This window comes from Cnephaeus nilssonii (genome assembly GCF_951640355.1).
Source record: "Cnephaeus nilssonii genome assembly, chromosome: 2".
NCBI lineage: Eukaryota > Metazoa > Chordata > Mammalia > Chiroptera > Vespertilionidae > Cnephaeus > Cnephaeus nilssonii.
In genome coordinates, this window is record NC_137073.1 from 3,998,818 (window position 1) to 4,021,725 (window position 22,908).

Below are 22,908 nucleotides of genomic sequence, written 5' to 3' on the forward strand. Positions count from 1 at the left end.
AGCTCTCTGAATCTCCGGACCCACGGCCCTTTATTCACACATTTGCCCTTTAGCAAAGCAAATATACATATCAAAGGTAAGGTTTGGTAAACAGGTTAGGGCAGTGGTCGGCAAACTCAGTCAACAGAGCCAAATAACAGTACAACGATTGAAATTTCTTTTGAGAGCCAAAATTTTTAAACTTAAACTATATAGGTAGGTACATTGTTATTAACTTAATTAGGGTACTCCTAAGCTGGCCTTTGCTAAAAACTCAAGGGGCCAAAGAGCCGCATGTGGCTTGCAACCACTGGGTTAGGGGAAGTGCCTTTGGCTGTTCTATCAGCAGGTAATAACATGCAGATTTTCAGCCCTGCTGAAAATGTCCATTCAACCTTTTGAGGACTTCTCGCATTTATTATGATCTGCTGGATTTAGCCCCCAGCACATCACCCTTTTTTATTTAATAAATTTAACAAGAATGTATGCCATTTGCAGAGCTTGGGTCCTTTTAAGATTTTTAGATTCAATAACAAGGATTGATTTCTATCATGTCCTTTTAAATTGCTGCCAGGCATCAAAGGAATCAGTCTGCAGTAAACTCCTTTCTGGGCTAACAGTTCTTTGAGTCCCCTTTCCAATCACTGTCCAACAGTTTTTTATGGATTCCCTTCTCAATCATTGTCCCCTGTGACATGACAGCAATGATACTCTAGTTCTGGATGGTGGACAAACAGTGAGCAACAGCAATGCAGGTCCGACCTTCTTTGGCTTGTCCTGGGCAACCTGCAGCGACGCATAGCTGCTGATTGCGAGCATGGCAAGTCATCTTCACCATCCCCCATCTCTAGACTGTTTTTTCTTTGTCTCGTCAGCATGTTGCTTGGAGCCACTGCCATCTGTGGCTGGAGTAGTCTGGTCAGTTCCTCTCTCGGATCCATTGTTGCAGGAATCCACACGGGCTTGGAGGAGCTCTCTGGAAATATATAAGCATATTCTCGACCAAAGTTAATAAAGTGACCTTTCTATAAACTAGACTCATGATCTTTTCATTTTGCCCAAACCATTTTCCTTTGGCTATTTCTGACACCATGTGTGTCTTGCCATCAGCATTACAAGTGAAAAAAAAAATTTTAAGTAAAAATTTAAGTAATTAGGCTTGATGTAGTTTACTTACCGGAGATTACTAGCCCCCCTTTTTTTGTTTTAAATAATATCAAGAGGCTTTTGGAAATCCTGTAATGCACCCTTAATAACTTTTAATTTAATTCTTCGCACAGAAGTATGACTGGTCTGAATTCATTGCATGATAAGCAGCTTTACTATGAGGTGGACCATCAGTAAAAAATTAGTTAATGCTCCAGGAATAGTCTCCTGCCTAGTACAACTAAGTTCCCCTGAATATTCACTTATTTCAATTTGCCAATTTAAATCAGTCTGAAATAAGGCTTATTTTCTAACTTTACTTGTCCTTGGCTGTGGACAGTAAATGACACTAATTGAATTTTTGCTATCAGTCTTTGAGTATATTTATATAAGCTTCGTTTAGGGAGGCAAAATGCAAATTATTTACTTTTCTTTCTGAGGCCTAATACATTGACTTTTAATTACAGTTTTCTATACATTTGAAGGAAACCTCCCTTTATTTCCTCTGAGTAATTTCTAGGCCATACTTAGGAACTTTCTTTTTAAAAAACCTTTTTTCTTTCTTTTAAACTGAACAACACATTTGGTTGCTTTTCAGATGCTGGCTGATACTGCTGCCTACATATTAAGTGACTATTTATGGTGACTTTATTTATGATCAGATTTAATGCTTGAATGATAACTTTCAGTTTACCCTGTAAATATTAGCAGAAGAGATTTTAAAATGTCTCCTTTTTATTAAGATAAAATTTACTTTTAAACAGCATTCTTTTTGGGTAGTGCTCATTTGCATACACAGAGGGATTATGGGAGGTCTTAGTAACTATATTTACTAGAATTGTTTATAAAAATATTTGCTTCTCATATAACTTAATTTATATGAGCCCTTGCTTATATTATAAAAAGCAATTTATTAAGTAAACTAGGCATCTCTTATTGAAAAGGAAAAGTAAGCAAACTTATACATTTGACCTATGAAGTATAGATGCTGTCCCATCCCCTCAGCCTATCTGAGAGCAGGCTGTCTGAGGGCGATTGCTTGCTTTTGTTTTTAAAATTCCGCTGCTTCAGAAATATTCAGCAATCTTGTCCTGCCCTCCCTTAGAGGTTAAAACCTTTAAAATACATGTATATAAATAAAATATAGATGTTAATTTTTATTTGATACAGCTTTCTATGTGATTTCAAGTATATTAGATTGTCCTATTCCAAAAATATTTCTTTTAAGAAGAGAGAATAAATTCTTGAACCACTCCAGGGCCCTTGGAGTGTCCTAAAATCATCTCTTGGTTAAACTCTTGAAATTTAACTTGGAAAGACCATCAAATTTTGTAATTATTCTAAAAGATATCAATTAAATTTAAAATGGTTTTTATATTAAAAATTTGGTTCAGACCATATAATTATCTTTATTATTTTTTAAAAATTTTTTGACATTTTTTTATTGAGGTATTATATGTGTACATATCTTACCATTGCCCCCCCGCCCACCTTACACCCATACATGCCCTCACCCCACAGAGTTTTACGTCCATTGTTTATGCTTATATGCATGCATACAAGTCCTTTGTTTGATTTCTTATCTCCCCCACCTCTCCCTAACTTTCCCCCTGTAATTTGAAAGTCTGTTTGATGCTTTACTGTCTCTGTATCTATCTTTTTGTTCATCAGTTTATAATGTTCTTTATTATCCATAAATGAGTGAGATCATGTGGTATTTTTCGTTCATTGACTGGCTTATTTCACTTAGCATAATGTTCTCCAATTCCATCCAGGTTGCTGCAAATGATGAGAATTCCTTCTTTTTAATGGCAGCATAGTATTTCATTGTGTAGATGTACCACAGTTTTCTGATCCAGTCATCTGCTGACAGGCACCTAGGCTGTTTCCAAATCTTAGCTATTGTAAATTGTGCTGCTATGAACATAGTGGTGCATATATCCTTTCTGATTGGTGTTTCTAGTTTCTTTGGATATATTCCCAGGAGTGGGATTACTGGGTCAAATGGGAGTTCCATTTTTCAGTTTTTTGAGGAAACTCCATACTGTTCTCCACAGTGGCTGCAGCAGTCTGCATTCCCACCAGCAGTGCATGAGGGTTCCTTTTTCTCCGCATCCTCGCCAACACTTGTCGTTTGTTGATTTGTTGATGATAGCCATTCTGACAGGTGTGAGATGGTACCACATTGTTGTTTTGATTTGCATCTCTCGGATAATAAGTGGCTTTGAGCATGTTTTCATGTGTCTCTTGGCCTTCCTTCTGTCTTCTTTTGAAAATATTCTGTTTAGGTCCGTTGCCCATTTTTTTATTGTATCATTTATCTTCCTTTTATTAAGTTGCATAAGCTGCCTGTAGATGTTGGAGATTAAACCTTTATCAGTGATAGCATTTGCAAATATGTTCTCCCATGCAGTGGGCTTTCTTGTTGTTTTGTTGATGGTTTCTTTTGCTGTGAAAAAGCTTTTTATTTTGATGTAGTCCCATTTGTTAATTTTCTCTTTAGCTTCCATTGCCCTAGGGGCAGTGTCAGTGAAGAAGTTCTTTTGGCATATGTCTGAGATTTTGTTGCCTGTGGATTCCTCTAGTATTTTTATGGTTTCCCGTCTTATGTTTAAGTCCTGTATCCATTTTGAGTTTATTTTTGGGTATGGTGTAAGTTGGTGATCTAGTTTCATTTTTTTGCATGTATCTGTCCAATTTTCCCAACACCATTTATTGAAGAGACTGTCTTGATTCCATTGTATGTTCATGCCTCCTTTGTCAAATATTAAATGAGCATAGTGGTTTGGGTCGATATCTGGATTCTCTATTCTGTTCCATTGATCTATATGTCTGTTCTTGTGTCAGTACCAGGCTGTTTTGGGAACAGTGGCTTTGTAATACAGCTTGAGGTCTGGTATTGAGATCCCTCCTACTTTATTCTTCTTTCTCAGGATTGCTGTGGCTATTCGGGGTCTTTTTTTATTCCAGATGAATTTTTGGAGAGTTCTTTCTAGGTCTGTGAAATATGCTGTTGGTATTTTGATGGGGAGTGCATTGAATCTGTAGATTGCTTTTGGTAGTATGGACATTTTAATGATGTTGATTCTACCAATCCATGAACATGGTATGTTCTTCCATCTGTTTACGTCTTCCTCTATCTCTTTTTTCAGTGTCCTGTAGTTTTCCGCGTATAGGTCTTTTACCTCCTTAGTTAAGTTTATTCCTAGGTATCTTAATTTTTTTGGTGCAATGGTAAATGGGATTTTTTTTTTAGTCTCTCTTTCTGTAAGTTCACTATTGGTGTATAGAAATGCCATAGATTTCTTGGCGTTAATTTTGTATCCCGCTACATTGCCGAATTCATTTATTAAGTCTATTAGTTTTTTGATGGAATCTTTTGTGTTTTTTATGTACAATATCATGTCATCTGCAAATAAGGACAGCTTCACTTCTTCTTTTCCAATTTGGATGCCTCTTATTTCTTCTTCTTGCCTAATTGCGATAGCTAATACTTCCAGTACTATGTCAAACAGGAGTGGTGAGAGTGGGCATCCCTGTCTTGTTCCTGTTCTTAGGGGAAATGGTTTTAGTTTTTGCCCATTGAGTATGATGTTTGCTGTGGGTTTATCATATATAGCTTTTATTATGTTGAGGTATGATCCTTCTATTCCCACCTTGTTGAGAGTTTTTATCAAGAAAGGGTGTTGGATTTTGTCAAATGCTTTTTCTGCATCTATTGATATGACTATGTGATTTTTATCTCTCAATTTGTTTATGTGATGTATCACGTTTATTGATTTGCGGATATTGTACCATCCTTGCATTCCTGGGATAAATCCTACTTGGTCATGATGTATGATCTTTCTGATGTATTGCTGGACCCGATTTGCTAGGATTTTGTTGAGGATTTTGGCATCTATGTTCATGAGGGACATTGGTCTGTAATTCTCTTTCATTGTGTTGTCTTTATCTGGTTTTGGTATTAGGGTGATGCTGGCTTCATAGAAGGAGCCTGGAAGTGTTCCTTCCTCTTGAATTTTTTGGAATAGTCTGAGGAGGATAGGTTTTAGTTCTTCCTTGAAAGTTTGGTAAAACTCTCCTGTGAAGCCGTCTGGCCCCGGGCTTTTGTTTGCCGGAAGCTTTTTGATGACTGCTTCAATTTCTTCCATAGTCACTGGCCTGTTGAGCTGTTTAGATTCTTCCTGATTGAGTTTTGGAAGGTTGTATTTGTCTAGGAATATGTCCATTTCCTCCAGGTTGTCCAGTTTCTTGGAATAGAGTTGTTTGTAGTATTTTGTAACAATCCTTTGTATCTCAGCAGGGTCTGTTGTTATTTCACCTCTTTCATTTCTGATTTTGTTTTTTTGGGTCCTCTCTCTTTGCTTCTTGGTGAGCCTGGCTAGAGGTTCATCAATCTTGTTTATTCTTTCAAAGAACCAGCTCTTGGTTTTGTTGATCTTTTGTATTGTTTCTTTGGTCTCTATGTCATTTATCTCCGCTCTGATCTTTATTATTTCTTTCCTTCTGCTTACACTGGGCTTTTCTTGTTGCTCTCTCTCTTACTCTTTGAGTTGTTGGGTTAGGTAAATTATTACCATTGTTTCTTGTTTTTTGCAGTAGGCTTGTAGAGCTATGAACTTCCCTCTCAGGACTGCTTTCGCTGTGTCCCATAGATTTTGGATTGTTGTGTTTTCATTGTCATTTGTTGCCATGATGTTTTTTATTTCTTCCTTGATGTCTTTGGTAACCCAGTCATTGTTTAATAGCATGCTGTTTAGTCTCTATGTGTTTGATTTCTTTGGGTTGTTTTTATTGTAGTTGATTTCCAGTTTTATGCCACTGTGATCTGAGAAGATACTTGATATGATTTCTATCTTCTTGAATTTGGAGAGACTTTGCCTGTGACCCAATATATGGTCTATCTTTGAAAATGACCCATGTACACTTAAGAAGAATGTATATTCTGTGGCTTTGGGGTGAAATGTTCTGAAGATGTCAATTAATTCCATCTGGTCTAGTGAGTCATTTAGGACTGATGTTTCTTTGCTGATTTTTTGTTTAGAGGATTTGTCCAATGGTGATAGTGGGGTATTAAAGTCTCCTACTATGATTGTATTGCTGTCAATCTCTCCTTTGATATCTTCCAGGAGTTTTTTTATGTATCTTGGTGCTCTTGTATTGGGTGCATATATGTTTACCAGAGTTATTTCTTGTTTGATTGCTCCCTTTAGTATTATGAAGTGGCCTTCATTATCTCTTGTTATGTCCTTCACTTTGAGATCTAATTTTTCAGATATAAGTATTGCTACCCCAGCTTTTTTTTTCATTTCCATTCGCCTGGAAAACCTTTTTCCATCCCTTTACTCTCAGTCTGTATGCGTCCTTTTTTTTGAGGTGGGTTTCCTGTAGACAGCAGATATATGGGTTTTGTTTTCTTATCCAATCTGTTACGCTGTGTCTTTTGATTGGGGCATTCAATCCATTTACATTTAAAGTTATTATTGATAGGTACTTATTTGTCGCCATTTTTATTCTATACCCCTGTGTTCCTTCTTTGCTTCTTATTTCTTTCTTTCTTTCTTTCTTTCTTTTATTTTTTACAGCAGACCCTTTAGCATTTCTTTCATTGCTGGTTTGGTGGTGATAAACTCCCTTAGTCCTTTTTTTGTCTGTGAAGCTCCTGATTTCACCTTCAATTTTGATTGATAGCCTTGCTGGGTACAGTATTCTTCGATTGAGACCTTTCCTTTGCATGACTTTGTATATTTCATTCCATTCCCTTCTGGCCTTATGAGTTTGTGTTGAGAAATCCGTTGCTAGTCTGATGGGGGTTCCTTTGTATGTAACTGTCTGTTTCTCTCTGGCCGCTTTTAAGATTCTTACTTTGTCGTTGGTGTTTGCCAACTTAATTATTTGTGCCTTGGCGTTGGTCTTTTGGGGTTCATTTTGTTTGGAACTCTGTGAGCTTCTTGGATTTGTGTGGGTTTTTTCTTCCCTATATCAGGGAAGTTTTCTGTTATTTCTTCAAACAGGTTTTCTATTCCTTGCTCAGTTTCCTTTCCTTCTGGTACCCCTATTATCCTGATGTTGTTTTGTTTTGTGTTGTCCCGAAGTTCCCTTAGGCTCTCCTCATGCTTTCTAATTTTTGTTTCTAGAAGCTGTTGTAATTGGGTATTTTTTTCCATCTTGTCTTCTAGCTCGCTTATGCGGTCCTCTGCTTCTTCTAGTCTACTCTTGATGCTTTCTATTGAGTTCTTTATAGCAGCGACGTCATTTTTCATTTCTTCTTGTTTCTTCTTTATTTCCTCTTGGTTCTTACTCATATTGTCGAATTTGTCTTCCATCCTTTTCAGCCACCTTATGACCATTTCTCTGAATTCTTTCTCTGATAGGTTGTTTGCCTCTAATTCGTTTACTTCCTTTTCTGGTGATGCCTGCTTTTCTTTCCTATGGGGGCTATTTCTTTGTCTCCCCATGGTCTCTCTTCTCCAGATGTCTGGTTATATAGTTCTCTCTCTCCGGCGTTGATTTAAAGGTACAAAATACAACACAACCAGGCACAACACACAAGGCACTGAACAGAATTGTATTCACGATATTAATAACCTCCAATAAAGGTAACCACCAGAGAAAGACAAATTAGGGAATAGAAGTGGAAGAGGGAGAGTAAAAAGAAAGAAGAACAACAAAAAAAGAGTGTGAATCTCAAATTGGGAAAAGAGCAGAAAAAAAAAAGAAAAAAAGTAAGAGAGACAAGAACGATACTAAGAGAGAAAAGGGGAACAAACTATATATATGGGGAGTAAACTCCACTAGAACAACCACTAATCCCAGCAAATTCCAGCAACACGAGCCTGGAGATTAATACAAACTGCAACACCAACTAATATCAAGTGAGGCAAGGGAAAACAAAAGTAAAAAACAAACAAAAACAAAGCAAACAAAAGAACCAACCAAACAAACAAAAAGAATAATCAAAACAATCTCATAAAAAAGCATAAAAATTCAATCTAATCAACATTCAAGCAAACAACAACAAAAGGCCAGAGAGAAAAATAATTTTTTTAAGGTAGCGTAGAGAGAGGTATGTATGGATTTGGAGCAGGGGGTTGGGAATTAGATATATAAGTAGGGTGAAATTTTAGCAGAAGGTAAACTGAAAAAGTAGGGAAAATCTAAAGCCAGAAAGGGTTAAGATAAATAGGAGACCAAAAGGGGAAATGTTAGGAGGAGAGTGATGGCATAATGTTAGCGTTGAGATAGGGTAAAACTATTGTAAGGGAAAGATGCAAATAGAATATAGGACACTAATCCCAAAATAAAAGAAAGAGAAAATCAAATGACATTAAAAAAAAAAAGTAAAATAATAGTAATAATAATGCTGATTGAAAATAAAAATGTAATAATTAAAAAGGTGAAAATCGAGTGAGGAAAAAGAAAAAAATTTAGTTTCTTAAGTAAAAGATGCAAAAAATGAAAATAAAAAAATTAGAATAAAAAAATTAAAAAAAATTGAAAAAAGAATTTAAAATTAAAAAATAGGAAGACTAAAATGTGCAGTAGTGGCTGTCATTCACTTCCTCTATTATTCTGTTTGGTATGCCTGTTTCCCAGTCTGGGCGGTATTTCAGTTCAGCTTCGTTCCACTGCTCCTCAGTGTTGTAAGCCAGTCCTGCTTTTTAAGCCGGCCGTGTCTTAATTTCTCGTATTTATTTTTGATTACACCAGAGACAATCAGCGTTTCAGCCCCTGGGTGGTAGTGTTTCTGAATTGACTTCCGGACCTCTCTAGCTTTTTTTTTTTCCCCCCTCTATGGCACTCACTACCGGTTTGTGGAGGTGTGCGCCTCAGAGCTGCCTCTCCGATGGTCACACCCAGCTCTGTTCCCAGGTTCCGAAAAAACAACTTCCCCCTGCAGTCTTTCAGGGTTTTTCCACCTGGGTTTCCTATGTACTGGGCTTAGTAATCAGAGTCGGAAAGAGCCCAAGTGTGCGGACAGTGGGTCTGTGCGCCAGACTAAGGAGCCTGCACTCCTTTGAAAATTCTTAGTCTGACCCTCCTCATCAGATTAAAATGAGTTGCTTTTAAGAGGTCACTTCTGTTAGCAGCTCAGAGGACCCCCTTCCACATTCACGGATCACGGCAGTTCCAACTGCTGCCGATATTTCTAGGCACACACCTCCCGGTTCCTGCCGGTCCTGCGGCTCGCACGCTTCCCTCCCACCGCGGGGATTAGAAACCACACCTTATTTCAGGCGAAATCTGACCTTTCCGTGGTGCAGTGAAGAGTTCCTTTGAATCCGAATGTTTGCGCCAATAGGGGACCAGTGTTCTGGTGCTCGCAGCTGTTCAGTGTTTGCAGTTGTCACAGAAAGTCAGGTTTGCAATAAAATCCTCCTTTCCTTGCAAATGGCGAGGCGCCCGGTGAGCCCGCAGCTACGGGAGGGGACCCAGCCCCTGTGGGTGTTGCACAGTCAGGGGAACCCTGCCCAGCACTCCCCCGCCTTCTCCTGGAGTTTAGCTGTCCCTTGGCTTGCCAACATACACTCCCCCTGCGAACCTCTGCTGCTCCTACTCTCCGCCCCAGGACCAGACTCCAAACACGACTCTATTCAGTTGCCATTTTTTTCAAATTATCTTTTTTAATTAGACCATATAAAATATTATATCTTAGCATTATTTTCTCAAAAATAAATTTCTATACTTTATACATTTTGTTATTACAACTATATAATTACTCCCAACTTAATTTGAACTTTAAACTCTTAGAAGCCTTAAATTTTAGCTGGTAAGTTATTTCTCAGATCAGCAATTTCTCATATTAGCATTTCTCAGACTAGTAATAACTTTATATTTTTAAGAATATATTCCAAAAATACAATACATATTTAATTAATAAATTTAATTCTATCCTTTAGATTTTTCATGCGAGGCAAACTCAGATTAATATTTCAGTATTTTGTTATCCTAAAATACTTAGACATTCAATAAATTTTTATTATTTAATTTAGCAAACTCCAAAGCTCCAAGTTGCCATAGACTTTGGAAAACCAAATTTCTGGCTGGTGAAAGGAGGCGGAAGCTGGGAAGCAAGCTTGTAGCCATTTAAATGTAAAATCGTCACATTCTTCCTGAGAGAAATGTGACCACCCCCCTCCTCCATCAAGGAGTGAAGCTAGTTTCCCCTGGGCTACTGGACCTTCATTATTAATACACTAGAGGCCCAGTGCATAAAATTTGTGCATGGGGGGGTCCCCTCAGCCCAGCCTGCACCCTCTCCCATCTGGGACATCCCTCTCACAATCCTGGACCGCTGGCTCCTAATTGCTCACCTGCCTGCCTGCCTGGTTGTCCCCAAGTGCCCCGTCCCTGTGGGCCTGGTCGCTCCTTACTGCCTCCCCCACTCCCCCGCCGGCCTGGTCACCACTTACTGCCCCCCTGCCAGCCTGGTCACTTCTTCCTGCCCTCCCGCTGACCTGGTCATTCCTCACGGCCTCCCTGCCAGCCTGGTTGCCCCACACAGCCTACTGTTAAGTCGTTTGGTCATCCCTCACTAACCCCCCTGCTGGCCTGGTCGCCCCATGCAGCCTGCTTGTTCAGTTGTTTGGTCATCCCTCACTAACCCCCCTGCCGATCTGGTTGTAGGCAGCCATCTTGTGAGAGAGTGACAGTCAATTTGCATATATCTCTTTATTATATAGGACTAGAGGCCCGATGCACGAAATTCATGCAAGGGGCTTGGCCCTCGCAGCCCTGGCTTTGTCTGGGAGGTTGGTCGTCCAGAGGGACATCCTGTCTAATTAGCATATGACACTTTTATTATTATAGATTATTACTGAAAAGCTTTACCACAAATCCTTCATATTAGTTACATTTATTTATCCATGTTTCAATAATTTTGAGATTCTAAAGCCAATTATTATTATCCAAGGCATTTTCTTTGGCAAATTCTGTAACAGCTTACTGACTTCTAGTGGCCTTAATGTTAACTTTGGAATGTGGTCCATTATTATTCAAAAAATGCCCATCTATTATGGAAATACCAATCTTGTTGCTTAGAACCAGCCTGTATTTTTCCCTTTGGGTCATTTTCGCCATCTTCTTTCTTTTGAGAAAAAGTTTTTGGTTTTTTTCTATAGCACTCGCAAAGAGATTGAGCTTAGCCCAAAATCTTATCCAAAAGCGGATGGAGCACTCTTTTGTTTTAAGCTAGCTTTCTCTCTTTATGAGTACAGAAATCCCAGATGCATTCATAAATTCTGCTAAATTTTTAAATGATGGACGGGGAAAAAACATGGCGAAGATGAGACTTTTCTTAGCACTCTCAGGAGTGGGCATCGATTTTACAGGATTATCACATGTCTCACCACCCCCACATCCTGCTTGCTTTGGGGGAAAATTCAGTAAATGGCCTGGCTACCATGGCCTCCCTTCTCATTAAATTAAAGCAAAGGCATGCTTAATAGACTAATAATAAACATATTAAACCAAACAAAAATGACAGAAAAAACTACATTCAACAGATAACATACAGACAAGACTTAATAAATCACAGTTCTTTTTCTGAATCTTTTCCTATTCTGCTCTCCATAGCATTGACTGGCCTTTAAAGTTGTTTTAGCTAAAATCTGCCTGTCCCAAGGTGTCCTACGGTAATTTTTAAAAATACATTTTATTGTTTTTTTACAGAGAGGAAGGGAGAGACATAGAGAGCTAGAAACATCGATGAGAGAGAAAGATCAACCAGCTGCCTCCTGCACACCCCCTACTGGGGATGTGCCCGCAACCAAAGTACATGCCCTTGACCGGAATCGAACCTGGGACCTTTCAGTCCGCAGATTGACGCTCTATCCACTGAGCCAAACCGGTTTCGGCCTACGGTAATTTTTAAACAAAGCATCAGAGAGTTCCCTGGCGAGAGGATTAACAGCTCCACCCTCTCTAGCTGCCAAGTCTTTCCATACTAGAAGCAGAACAAGACCCCACATAGTTAAAGATGACAATGGCACTCTTTTTCCTTGAGCCTTATTTAAAAAAGTACCTTTTGACATTTTAATTTCTTTATAATTTTGCCTTTTGATCAAATTCTTCCCCATTACGGCCTGGTTTGAAACAAAAGATGCCCTTGCCCTCTTTGGATCGTGACTTCCAAAGCTGGTGCAAGCTTTATACGCAGTGAATCTCCCCACCAAATTTACGGTGACCCCCACCTTTACCAGTGATTAACTTCTTTTCTTCATTCTGGTGAATCTTCTTCTCCAGATGTCCCTGTTTGGGAGCCATAAATGCTAGGGTCTTTCCGCATTAAGGGTTCAGGAATCTGGAGAAGGGGCTGCATGTAAGTGAATTGAGAGACTAGACAAGAAATATAAACTTGGGAGGCATTTTGGGGGAGCCAGAGGAGGCTTAGCTCTAGTGACTAAGCTCTCTGAATCTCCGGACCCACACCCATGGCTCTTTATTCACCCAACTAGCGTTCCCGTTGCAGGAAAAATCCTGCAATAGGGTTTCCTGCTGCACTCTACCCCACCCTGCCTGCTCTCCTCCCTTGTGCCCCGGCCCGCCTTCTCCGCCAGCCCAGCCCGCCTGCTTTTCCCTTCTCCCCCGGCCCCGCCTCCACTCCTTCCTTCTCCTCCCTGCCCCCCCCCCCGGGGCTTGCTTGCTTCTCCGCAGCTTTGCTCCCTTCTGCAGCTCTTGGCTTCTTTCTACGCTGTCTTGATATGCAAATTAGCCGCCATATTTGTTGGGTAATTTGCGTACTCATCCTGATTGGTTGGTGGGCATGGCTTGGCTGGTGGGCATGGCTTGGCTGGTGGGCGTGGCGAAGGTGTGGTCAATTTGCATATCTGTCTATTATTAGGTAGGATTTGCCTTTAGCAAAGCAGATATACATATCAAAGGTAAGGTTTGGTAAACAGGTTAGGGGAATTGCCTTTGGCTGTTCCAGCAGCAGGTAATAACATTCAGATTTTTTTAAAATTTCTTTATTGATTAAGGTGTCACATATTTGTCCTCATCCCCCCATTCCCATCCCACACCCCTCCCCACGGATGCCCCAACACCCTGTTGACCTTAACCATTGGTTAGGCTTGTATGCATGCACACAAATCCTTTGGTTGATCTCTCCCCCCTCCCCCCACCCTCCCCTACCCTCCCTCTGAGGCCTGATAGTCCGATCAATGCCTCCTTGTTTCTGGTTCTGTTCTTGTTCATCAGTCTATGTTGTTCATCATTTCCCCTAGATGAGCGAGATCATGTGTCACTAGAGATATACTTATAAGAACTGAATGTGAGACGAGCCATAATAGTTATGCTGACAGGCAAATGAATCAGTCTGTAGTGAGTTTCTTTCTGGACCAACAGTTCTTTTGAGACCCAATATCAATGTCCACCAGTTCCTTATGTGTACATGTCGGCACTGACCCCTCAGCTCTGGATGGTGGACAAATGGTGGTAATGCAGGTCCGACTCCCTCTGGTTTGGTCTCGGCCGGACCCAGGGGCACGGCTTCACCCGGACTCAGGGGCACGTGGCCTCACCCTGACCCAGGGGCGCGTGGCTTCACCCGGACCCAGGGGCGCACGGCCTCACCCGGACCCAGGGGCGCACGGCCTCACCCGGACCCAGGGGCGCACGGCCTCACCCGGACCCAGGATACAGCTTCACCAGGTCCCAGTGGTGCGTGGCCTCACCCGGACCCAGGGGGGCGCGGCCTCCCCCGGACCCAGGGGGCGGCCTCACCCGGACCCGGGACCCAGCCTCACCTGGATCCAGGGGCACCCAGCCTCACCTGGACCTGGGACCCAGCCTCACCCGGATCCAGGGGCACCCGGCCTCACCTGGACCCGGGATCCAGCTTCACCCGGACCCAGGGGCACGCGGCCTCACCTGGATCCAGGGGTGCGCGGCCTCACCTGGATCCAGGGGCGCGTGGCCTCACCCGGATCCAGGGGCGCATGTCCTCACCCGGACCCAGGATCCAGCCTCACCCGGACCCAGGGGCGCGCGGCCTCCCCCGGACCCAGGGGGGCAGCCTCACCCGGACCCGGGACCCAGCCTCACCCGGATCCAGGGGCACACGGCCTCACCCGGACCCAGGATTCAGCTTCACCCGGACCCAGGGGCGCGTGGCCTCACCCGGACCCAGGGGCACGTGGCCTCTCCCAGACCCAGGGGCGCGCGGCCTCACTCGGGCCCAGGACCCAGCCTCACCCGGATCCAGGGGCACCCGGCCTCACCCGGACCCGGGATCCAGCTTCACCCGGACCCAGGGGCGCGCGGCCTCACCCGGACCCAGGGGCGCGCGGCCTCACCTGGACCCAGGGGCACGTGGCCTCACCCGGATCCAGGGGCGCACGGCCCCACCCGGACCCAGGATCCAGCCTCACCCAGACCTAGGGGCGCATAGCCTCACCCGGACCCAGGGGGGCGGCCCCACCCGGACCCGGGACCCAGCCTCACCCGGACCCAGGGGCGTGCGGCCTTACCCAGATCCAGGGGCATGTGGCCTCGCCCGGACCCGGGACCCAGCCTCACCCTGACCCAGTTCCCAGCCTCACCCGGACCCAGGGGCGCGCGGCCTCACCCGGACCCGGGACCCAGCGGGGCTTCGTCTTCTTGATCCCAATTCCTGTTGGTCAATTCCCTCTCAGCAATTCCTTCGGCCATTTTCTCAGAGCTCCAGGGCAGCCACCGCAGAACTCGTTGGGCGGCGGGCTCAGCGAAGCTCCGGTGTGCCCGGTGCGCGGCGGCGGGCTGGTCCGGGGTGGCTGCGTCGGCCCTTGGGTCTGCAGCGGTGGCCGGTTGCCAAGCGTGCGCACCTGGCTGCTTCCGGGGCGTTGAGATTCTTGAAGGACTCGGAGGTCAGCAAGTGCGGAGTCTCCCACCCCATGTCTCCCAGGGGCTCATCTGTCCATGCTCGGCAGCGAGTGGAGCCGTCCCCTCAGCCGGAGACCGCCGGGGGAACTGCGCCGAGCACGTTCCAGGCCACCATTGTGTCGCCTGAGCCGTAGTTCTTAAAGTGTGATCTTTGGGTCACCGGCATCAGCATCATCCCGCGTACCCCTCTCTTTTATTCTAGTTGTAGAGCATCTGCTCAGCCAGCCCTCCGGTGGTTCTGGATGGTGTCTGCTCTGCTCTCCCGTCGTAATCTCAAAATTGTTGTGGTAGGCAACAATCAGGCTTCCGCCCTATGCCTCCATCAAGACCTAACCCTTTGTGTAGTTAGGTCTTGATTGTTGTTGGTGTCACTGGGAGGAATTTTCCTCCAGGCCAATTGGCTGTGAGGACCCGCTGTGTCTATAAAGGAAGAGTTGCTGTGCAGGAGACACGTTTATGGGCCGGGTCTTGTTGCAGCAAGGCTTTGGCGCTCACTGAGTCTGCCTCTTGAATGTATCCCTTATGCAAGTGGTTGAAATCTGGTGTCATCTCACACCGACCACTAGATGCCCTCGTTTCTAGGTCTCCAATGGAGTGTAGGTCGGCTACTGCCTGAGGCCACTCAGCAGGAGTTACAGCAAAAACTGCAGTTTCCTCCTCCTGTCTGAGCGTCCCTGGAGCAGTCCGACTAGAACCGCAGTTCATCTGGTCAAGCTGCCACCTGGCAGGCCATCCACATGCAAAAGCCGCTGCTTGGAGCCCAGGTGGGCCTGCAAAACGTGCGGGGCGGGTCTGCAAAACATGCAGGGTGGGTCCCAGGGCGGGGCGGGTCTCAGGGCTGGGCGGGGTCTCAGGGCGCCACCAGGCCATGGCGTGGCGAACCGAAATGGCTGCAAGTCTGCTTTTTCTGCTTTCCACGTTTCTAAGCCCCCTCGTCCCGCACTCCAGCGCAGCAAACACTGATTGCTGGACGCACCTCCGCAAGGAAGTTACTCCCACTCTCCGACACGAAGGCCGAGAGTCCAGCCTCTCCCCGAAGGCGTCTGGGTCTCCTGCGCGTCCCCAGAAACTGGATTTCAGGGTGATGGGGAGCTAATCTCCCCTAGGGTTGGAAAAAAAGCCGCACGTCCCTTCCCCCGCCATCAGCCCGACCCACTCTCCTCCGCACCTCATCCCCTCTGAGTTTGCTCTTTCCTCTTCCCTCTTAGTTGTAAATCCACCATTCAGCCAGCTCTCCTGTGGTTCTGGGTGACAGATGCTCTGTCCTCCAGTTGTATTTTTGAAATTGCAGTGCGCGGCGCAGTTCATTTGTTTAACTTTGCCGCCTTCTTGGTTCTCCTCTCTCAAAATGGCTAAAGGACTTGAATGTAAGACGGGAAATCATAAAAATCCTCCACGTCAGTGTCGGCGGCCACCGGGCCCCGAGGATCTCACTGGGAAGCTTGGCTAGGTCAGTGACGCGGATGGGCCCGTCCTGCAGAAAGATGGTCTCTTCCCTCACCGAGAGCCACTGAGCCGAGTCCGCAGCCGCCGACGAGCCCATGGCCCCGGCTGAGGTGCTGACTGAGAGGAGCAGCCGCCCGGCCTGGGGAGACGCGAGCAGGAGTCGCCGCGCTCACCAGTCCATCTTTTAGTTGTATTTCCGAAACTGCCATGCGAGGCAACCGATCAGCCGTTCAACTCCGCCGCCATCTTGGCTCTCTCTATTTGCTTATAATCTAGAAAGTAATCATTTTTGCTGGCGGTCGGCGGCTGGCTCGGACGGAGAAGAGTGCCGGCGCTCAGACGGGCTCCTGCAGGAAGCGGCGGCGGTGGCGGTGGTGGCCCAGCTGCGTTCAGCTGGGGTGGCTGCGGCCCTCGGGACAACCGTGGGGGAGGGGGTGCGGGCTTGGGGGAGGGGGTGCGGGCTTGGGGGAGGGGAGGCGGCGCCGCGGGGCCCGCGCCGACGGGGTGACTGGGCACGTGGGAGCGGGCCGGGGAGAAGAAAAATTAAGGTCGAGATTCAGGAACCGAAAGAGCGGAGGAGAGGCGGCGAGCAGGGGTCGAGACAGAGAGAAGCGGGAGATGGAGGCGAGGGCCAGGAGGCTCCCGGGCTGCAGCTTCGCGCTCAAGCTCACGCAGGAGCCGTGACGGACTCACTGCAGTGGCTCGCGCTGACCTGCAACCTCCAGGCACAAAAAAGGGGGAGCAACATTCAGATTTTCAGCCCTGCTGAAAATGTCCACTCAACCTTTTGAGGACTTCTCCCATTTATTATGACCTGCTGGACTTAGCCTCCAGCACCTGCCTCCACAGATTTTGTTGCTAAAGAGGGAGTTAGACAACTGTAATTAAAATGCAGTTGTTTCTTAGCAACCCCATCAGTGCCTTGCACTTGCAATGTGACTTACCTGCAGTGCAAGGTTCATGGATTCCATCTCACAGGACTAACCATCTCACTTGGAACAGTAAGGCAGCTCCAGCTCTCTAGCCATTCTGACTTGCCTTTCCACCCTACCTGAGCAGGAGACTGGCCCCTCCTCTCTCCATTGCTCCTGGCAAGATCGGCACTCCCCACAGGCACTTCTCCTCTCCGGGGTTGCTTAGCTGGTTTGCGGTCTCCTAATCCAGAGGCCTGAACTCAGAACTTGGTCAGCCCCATGTTCCCATGAAGAAACAAGGTTTTGAAATGAGTTTGTTTCTCAGAAGCTTCCTGCGAGCAGAAGAAATCAAAGATCCGAGGCAGGCCTTCCTCCTGGTGAGGCGAGCAGCAGGCAGACATTGACTCTTGCTTGCACAGCCCAAGTCTTGCTCAGATCAATGGATGGCCCGAAAGAAGCCAGTGTGCTTCATGGGAGAGTTAGTTGAGAAGTGATACTTTGAGGACTTGATTTTTATCTCCCTCAGGATTCTCTTCTACTTGGCCCTCAGAAACAGTGGACATTTCTTGGACATGGTTGAGGCCAATCTAAGATTCCACATCACAACATTGCGAAGTCCTCAGCAGGGGGCAGCACGCGCTGTGAAAATGCACTGGGTTTACAGCCAGGCGGCCTCGGCTCCAAACCTGGCTCTGCAAAGCAGCAAAGGCTGGGAGAGCTCAGGCCAGTTACTCAGCCTCCCAACCTGGATCAAGCAAGATATCCGAAGGCCTTGCCGCGACTCACGGCACAGCAGGCATGCACGAATATTCTTTCTCTCGCCTCTCCTTTCTTCCTGAAGTTCCAGCCCATCTGTGTAGGCCAGCGCTCCCCAGGGCCGCCACAGACCAGCTGCGGAACGCTGGGCTACTTTCTAAGCCTTCGTTTCTGCATCTCTAAAGTGGAGACAGGACCATACCTACCACCTGAGGTGGTTGTGAGAAGTGCCTTTTAAACCTTTCATGAGCCTTAAAAAGTAAGTCACAGCCTCTTTCAACTTCCGAGAGGCCCTGATTCAGCCCTGTAAACAGACTAGGAAAGACGCGATTAAAATGCAGTGTCAGTTACAGCAAAAGAACAGGGGACAGTACCCGGGCTGCTCAGCCACAGGGCTAAAGGCCCAGGGGAAGCGGCCTGTCTCAGCAGCTGTCTGGTTTGGGGGCTCTTACTAACCTCCCTGTCGCATGGTTTCTTAGCCGCAGAATGAGGATGATAGTCTAAACCTGCTTGATAGGGGCTGCTCTAAGCTGGCTCAGAGCAAGCGTGATGTCAGTGAACTTCCCCTGATCGCCCTCATCACGCCATGCCCTCTCACGAAAGGAACACCAGACGGCAGTGGAGAACGAACGCCCTTTATTTCGGTGTCCAGACAGATGCCTCAGTTATCCAGCTGGCACAGGGAGGCCACCCCGCGGTTTATCCAGTGCTTCTGGGGCCTGTCCGAGGGGAGTTCGATGGAGAGGACGTAGTTGGTCGAGTGGCCCGTGGTGGACAGGACGCCCCTCCGGGCGCTTGTTTTGTAGACCGGACACTCGTATATGCCCTGGTGCAGAAACGCTGCGCTCTTCCCAGGCTTCAGCCAGATGATGGGCAGGGGGTCGTAGAGGATCTTAGGGAGAGACTCCTCGATCTGCATCGTGTCCCTGTCCCAGCGAGCACCTTCTAAGAAGAGCCCTTTGATGTAGGCCCCGTCCTCCGGGCTGCTCTCCATGACGGCCTCTTGTGCGGTGACCTGGAAGAGAGGGCTGTGAGCTCCGGGACCTGCCACTGGGAAAAGCGCAGCCTGGCTGCGGTGCCTGCCGGTCCCACATGCACCCCCAGAACGCTGGCTGCTGTGATGAAAGGGCTGTCTGCTGTCCACGGCCATGCACCCTTCTGTGTGGCAGGCGCAGGGCAGGCACCAAACTAGGCGTCAGAGGCCACCTTCAGTGGAACTAGCTGTGGCCCTTTCTGAACCGGGACCTATGAAGTGAGGGTAGGTCAGAACAGTTATCCGGGGAAGAAGGAGAGCCGTGGCTTGTAGTTTGGTTCCATTTCTGTGGTCTACAGACTCCCACGTGGCCACGTTCAGGCCACCACCTGCTTAACAATCAGTCCCAACTGGCTCTGGGGAGTTGGTATGAGCCAGCTCTAGTTCACCACAATTTATTTATTTTTATTGATTGATTTTAGAGAGAGACGGGAAGGGAGAGAGAGAGAAACATCCATTTTTGTTGTTCCACTTATTTGTGCAACTCATTGATTCCTGCATGTCCCCTGACCGGATTGAACCTGCAACCTTGATGTGTTGGAACAAGGCCCTAACCAACTGAGCTACGCGGCCAGGGTATCCACCACAATGAGGCTCCGAGGTAGTAAACTAGTTCCTTCCAGTAAACAGAAAATGGCTCAGGTAGGAGCAGGGAGTGGTGAGAGTTAGGGTAAACCACAGAGCATAAGCTCCATTCTAAAACCACCCAAATTCTAATCGTTTTGTTATTGTCAATGGAATGTTTATCCCATTTTTACTTCTAAGTACTTGTTGCTAGAATAGGAAAGGATATTGATTTTTGTATATTTAACCAGTCACCTTACAAATTCTCCTATTCTTATATATATATGATTTTAGGGTCTCTTAGGATATCTAGGTATACAGTCATTTCAGCATCAAAAAAATGTGATTTTAGCCCTGGCCGGTTCAATCGGCCTGCAGACTGAAGGGTCCCAGGTTCGATTCCAGTCAGGGGCATGTACCTTGGTTGCAGGCACATCCCCAGTAGGGACTGTGCAGGAGGCAGCTGATGGATGTTTCTAACTCTCTATCTCTCTCCCTTCCGCTCTGTAAAAAATCAATAAAAAATAAAAATTAAAAAAAAGAAAAACACATTATTTAAAAAAATGTGATTTTATATTTTTTCTAATGTTTATCCCAGTTATTTTTTTTTTTTTTTAGTGCATTAATTTTGGATTAACATTGTCTTCAGAGTTAAGTTTATTCACAAACGAAATTGAGCCTAGGGCAACCAGTTTGTGAAGTCTGGACTAGATCATCTCAATCAATCTTTCCACAGAGTTTAAAACTCTACAACCCGCCATCCCTCTGCTCCTTTCTCTCCGGAGAGTATGACGGTGGTACTCCACCACTGACAATTCCTTTAACTTTACCCCAAGCCAGGGACTCCCCAAGCCCATGAACATCTCTCCAAATGAGGAGCCTCCTCGTTGACTGGACAGCATGGGCGAGTGCTGTCATTTTTCTTGGTATAAAGGTGGCAGACTTTTCCTTTGAAAAGATAGATCCCTTTTATATACACAGATACATGGCCTTGGGAATCCCCTGGTTCTGGCAGGAATAACTTGTGGAACCACTTTAGTTCCTGCTAAGTGTTTCATTTGTACGTCTCAGAGCACTTGTGCCCACACACGGACCGTTCGGACCAGTAAGGAAACAGGTAGCACTGCCCCTGGCCGACCCCGCGCGCCCTGCCGAAGCTCCTACCTCAAACTCAAACCCAATGTGGTCGATGGGGATGGTGTGCTTCCGGGCATAGTTCTGGGAGACACCCGTCAGAAACGACTGCGTGAAGTAGAAGCCGGAGATCCAAAAGACCGCAGGGGGCCCACCGGCGATCCACTCCTGGGGCCACAGAAACGAAACTCAGTCCGCACCAAGCCCGCGGCAGCGTGACAGGCTCTCCGGGCCGTCCTCCTTCCCGTGGAACAGGCCCTCCCGGCTAGCCCACGCTTCCCACTCAGACGGAGGCACAAAGAAATACACTTCTGCCTGAAGAAACACTCCGGGCAAGCTGGGTCCGGGCTGAGCGGCAGCCAGTCCCGGTAGCCGAGTGGCCAGGCAGCCAGTGGCCAAGTCCCCCGGATTCTGTAGGACAAACATCTTGCTTTTTATGTTTAATAAGCCAATGTTTACAGGCTAGCTCAAGAATTTTAAATTGCCAGGAGCCAAACCAAATACATCTTTTAGCCAAATCTGGTCCCCGAGCCAGCAGTGTGTGACATTACGATAGTTCCTGCGCTTGCCTCCACAGGCTGCAACCTTTCCGAGGACTCTCCTCTCCCCGCTGCCCTCCACTCTGGGGAAACGCTCCCAGAGAGCGAGGCCAGGCGCCAGCGTGCTGCCTCGCCTCCTCCCACCGCCTCTGTCTGTCCTTTCCGCAGGTCCCGGGACCCCCTGCCAGGCACCTGGAAGAAGGTCAGGCGGGCCAGCAAGTCAGCCACATAGCCGCCCAGCGGCTTCAGCGACGGGTAGGACTTGGCCATCCACATGGCCGGCACTTTGCCCATGAGCATGCTGCTGAAGACGTCCTCCAGCTCCGAGGACATCAGGACCTGCCCTTTGATGGCGCGGACCAGGCTGATGAGGCTCTTCCGGATCACTTTGGTCAACCTGTGAGGACAAAGGCGTGCTCAGCCCCTGCCCAGTCGCCTTCCCCAGGACACAGACTCCTGGTTCCTGTCACTTTCCCTTTAAAACGTCGGACAGTTAGTGTATGTTCACGGCAGAAAACTTCTAGAACTGAGAAAAATTAAACCACCCAACTGTCTCACCACTGGAAATAACTTGATGCACATATATCTTTCCAGATTTTTCTGTATGTAAACAAATTATTTTTAAAGTAATTGTACTAGATTTTCTGTAATTGTAATCTGTTTTTCTCTCTTAGCATATAGGGATCTTTTTTCCCAATTTACAGTATTTATCCTTTGTAATGACTGTAAGGTGTTCCATTTTATTGAACTATTCCCCTATTGCTGAAACTTATTATTTCTACATTATTGTCTCTGCAAACAACATTGCTAGGAATATTCATCGAAATCAATCTCTGTGCAAATAAATAAGGTAATGATTTGCTCACTAAAAGTAAAAAGTTTAGGTCAAAGGGTAATGTAATTTTAAGGGTTTTTATCTAAATTGCCATTTTGACCCAAGCTGTTCTTTTTAATAGACTATGAAGCGCACCTAAGAAAAGGCAGCTGAAGGGCAGCCGGGGAGACGCCGCCCGCGCCTGTCTCTCCCTGGCCTTGTGACCAGGCCTCGCCGTGCCCAAGGGAATGCACCTCCGGCCCAGAACCTGCCCCAGAGAGCAGTCATCTCTAAGGGTTACGAAATCCCAGCCAAATGGACACGAGGATGGTCGAAGGCTAGAAAGGGCTGCGGTGAGGGACTGAGACGTCGGCAGTAAGGAAATGGAGGGGCCGAGCATTCTGCGCACTGGCTTCGCTGAGGAGCCCAGGGCAGCGCCCACAGACCTGAGCCGTGACACCTGGACCCCTGCTTGCAAAGTCTTCCTTCTGTTCTCGCAAGTGGGAGCCCTGCTCGCTCCGAGGTTTCAGTACCGAGGAGAGGGCATTCACCCTGAGCACAACCATGGCTCCTCCGGATTGGAACCGAGCCCTCCGGGCGCCTCGTGACCGGTGACGCAGTGCGGAGGGCGGTTCGGGCACCGTCCTGTGTGGCCGTCCTGACCGTCAGGGGAAATGAGGCTGCTGTGCCTCGCTGGCTTGTCGGACCAGCCAGCGGCCCAGG

General features: G+C 46.6%; 1 protein-coding gene across 2 annotated transcripts in view; it reads right to left on the reverse strand.

Moving 5' to 3' along the window:
• Positions 1-18,503: 18,503 nt before the first annotated feature.
• Positions 18,504-22,908, reverse strand: part of DNAH3 (dynein axonemal heavy chain 3) — a gene marked incomplete at its 5' end in the record, with an annotated part of 194,103 nt that continues 189,698 nt past the window's right edge. For both annotated transcript variants that reach the window (XM_079759768.1, XM_079759767.1), the window contains 3 exons: positions 18,504-19,116; positions 20,863-21,000; positions 21,564-21,768. In XM_079759768.1, coding sequence (XP_079615894.1) covers positions 18,763-19,116; positions 20,863-21,000; positions 21,564-21,768 — 697 coding nt within the window. In that variant the 3' untranslated portion in view covers positions 18,504-18,762. The remainder of the gene's footprint in view (positions 19,117-20,862; positions 21,001-21,563; positions 21,769-22,908) is intronic.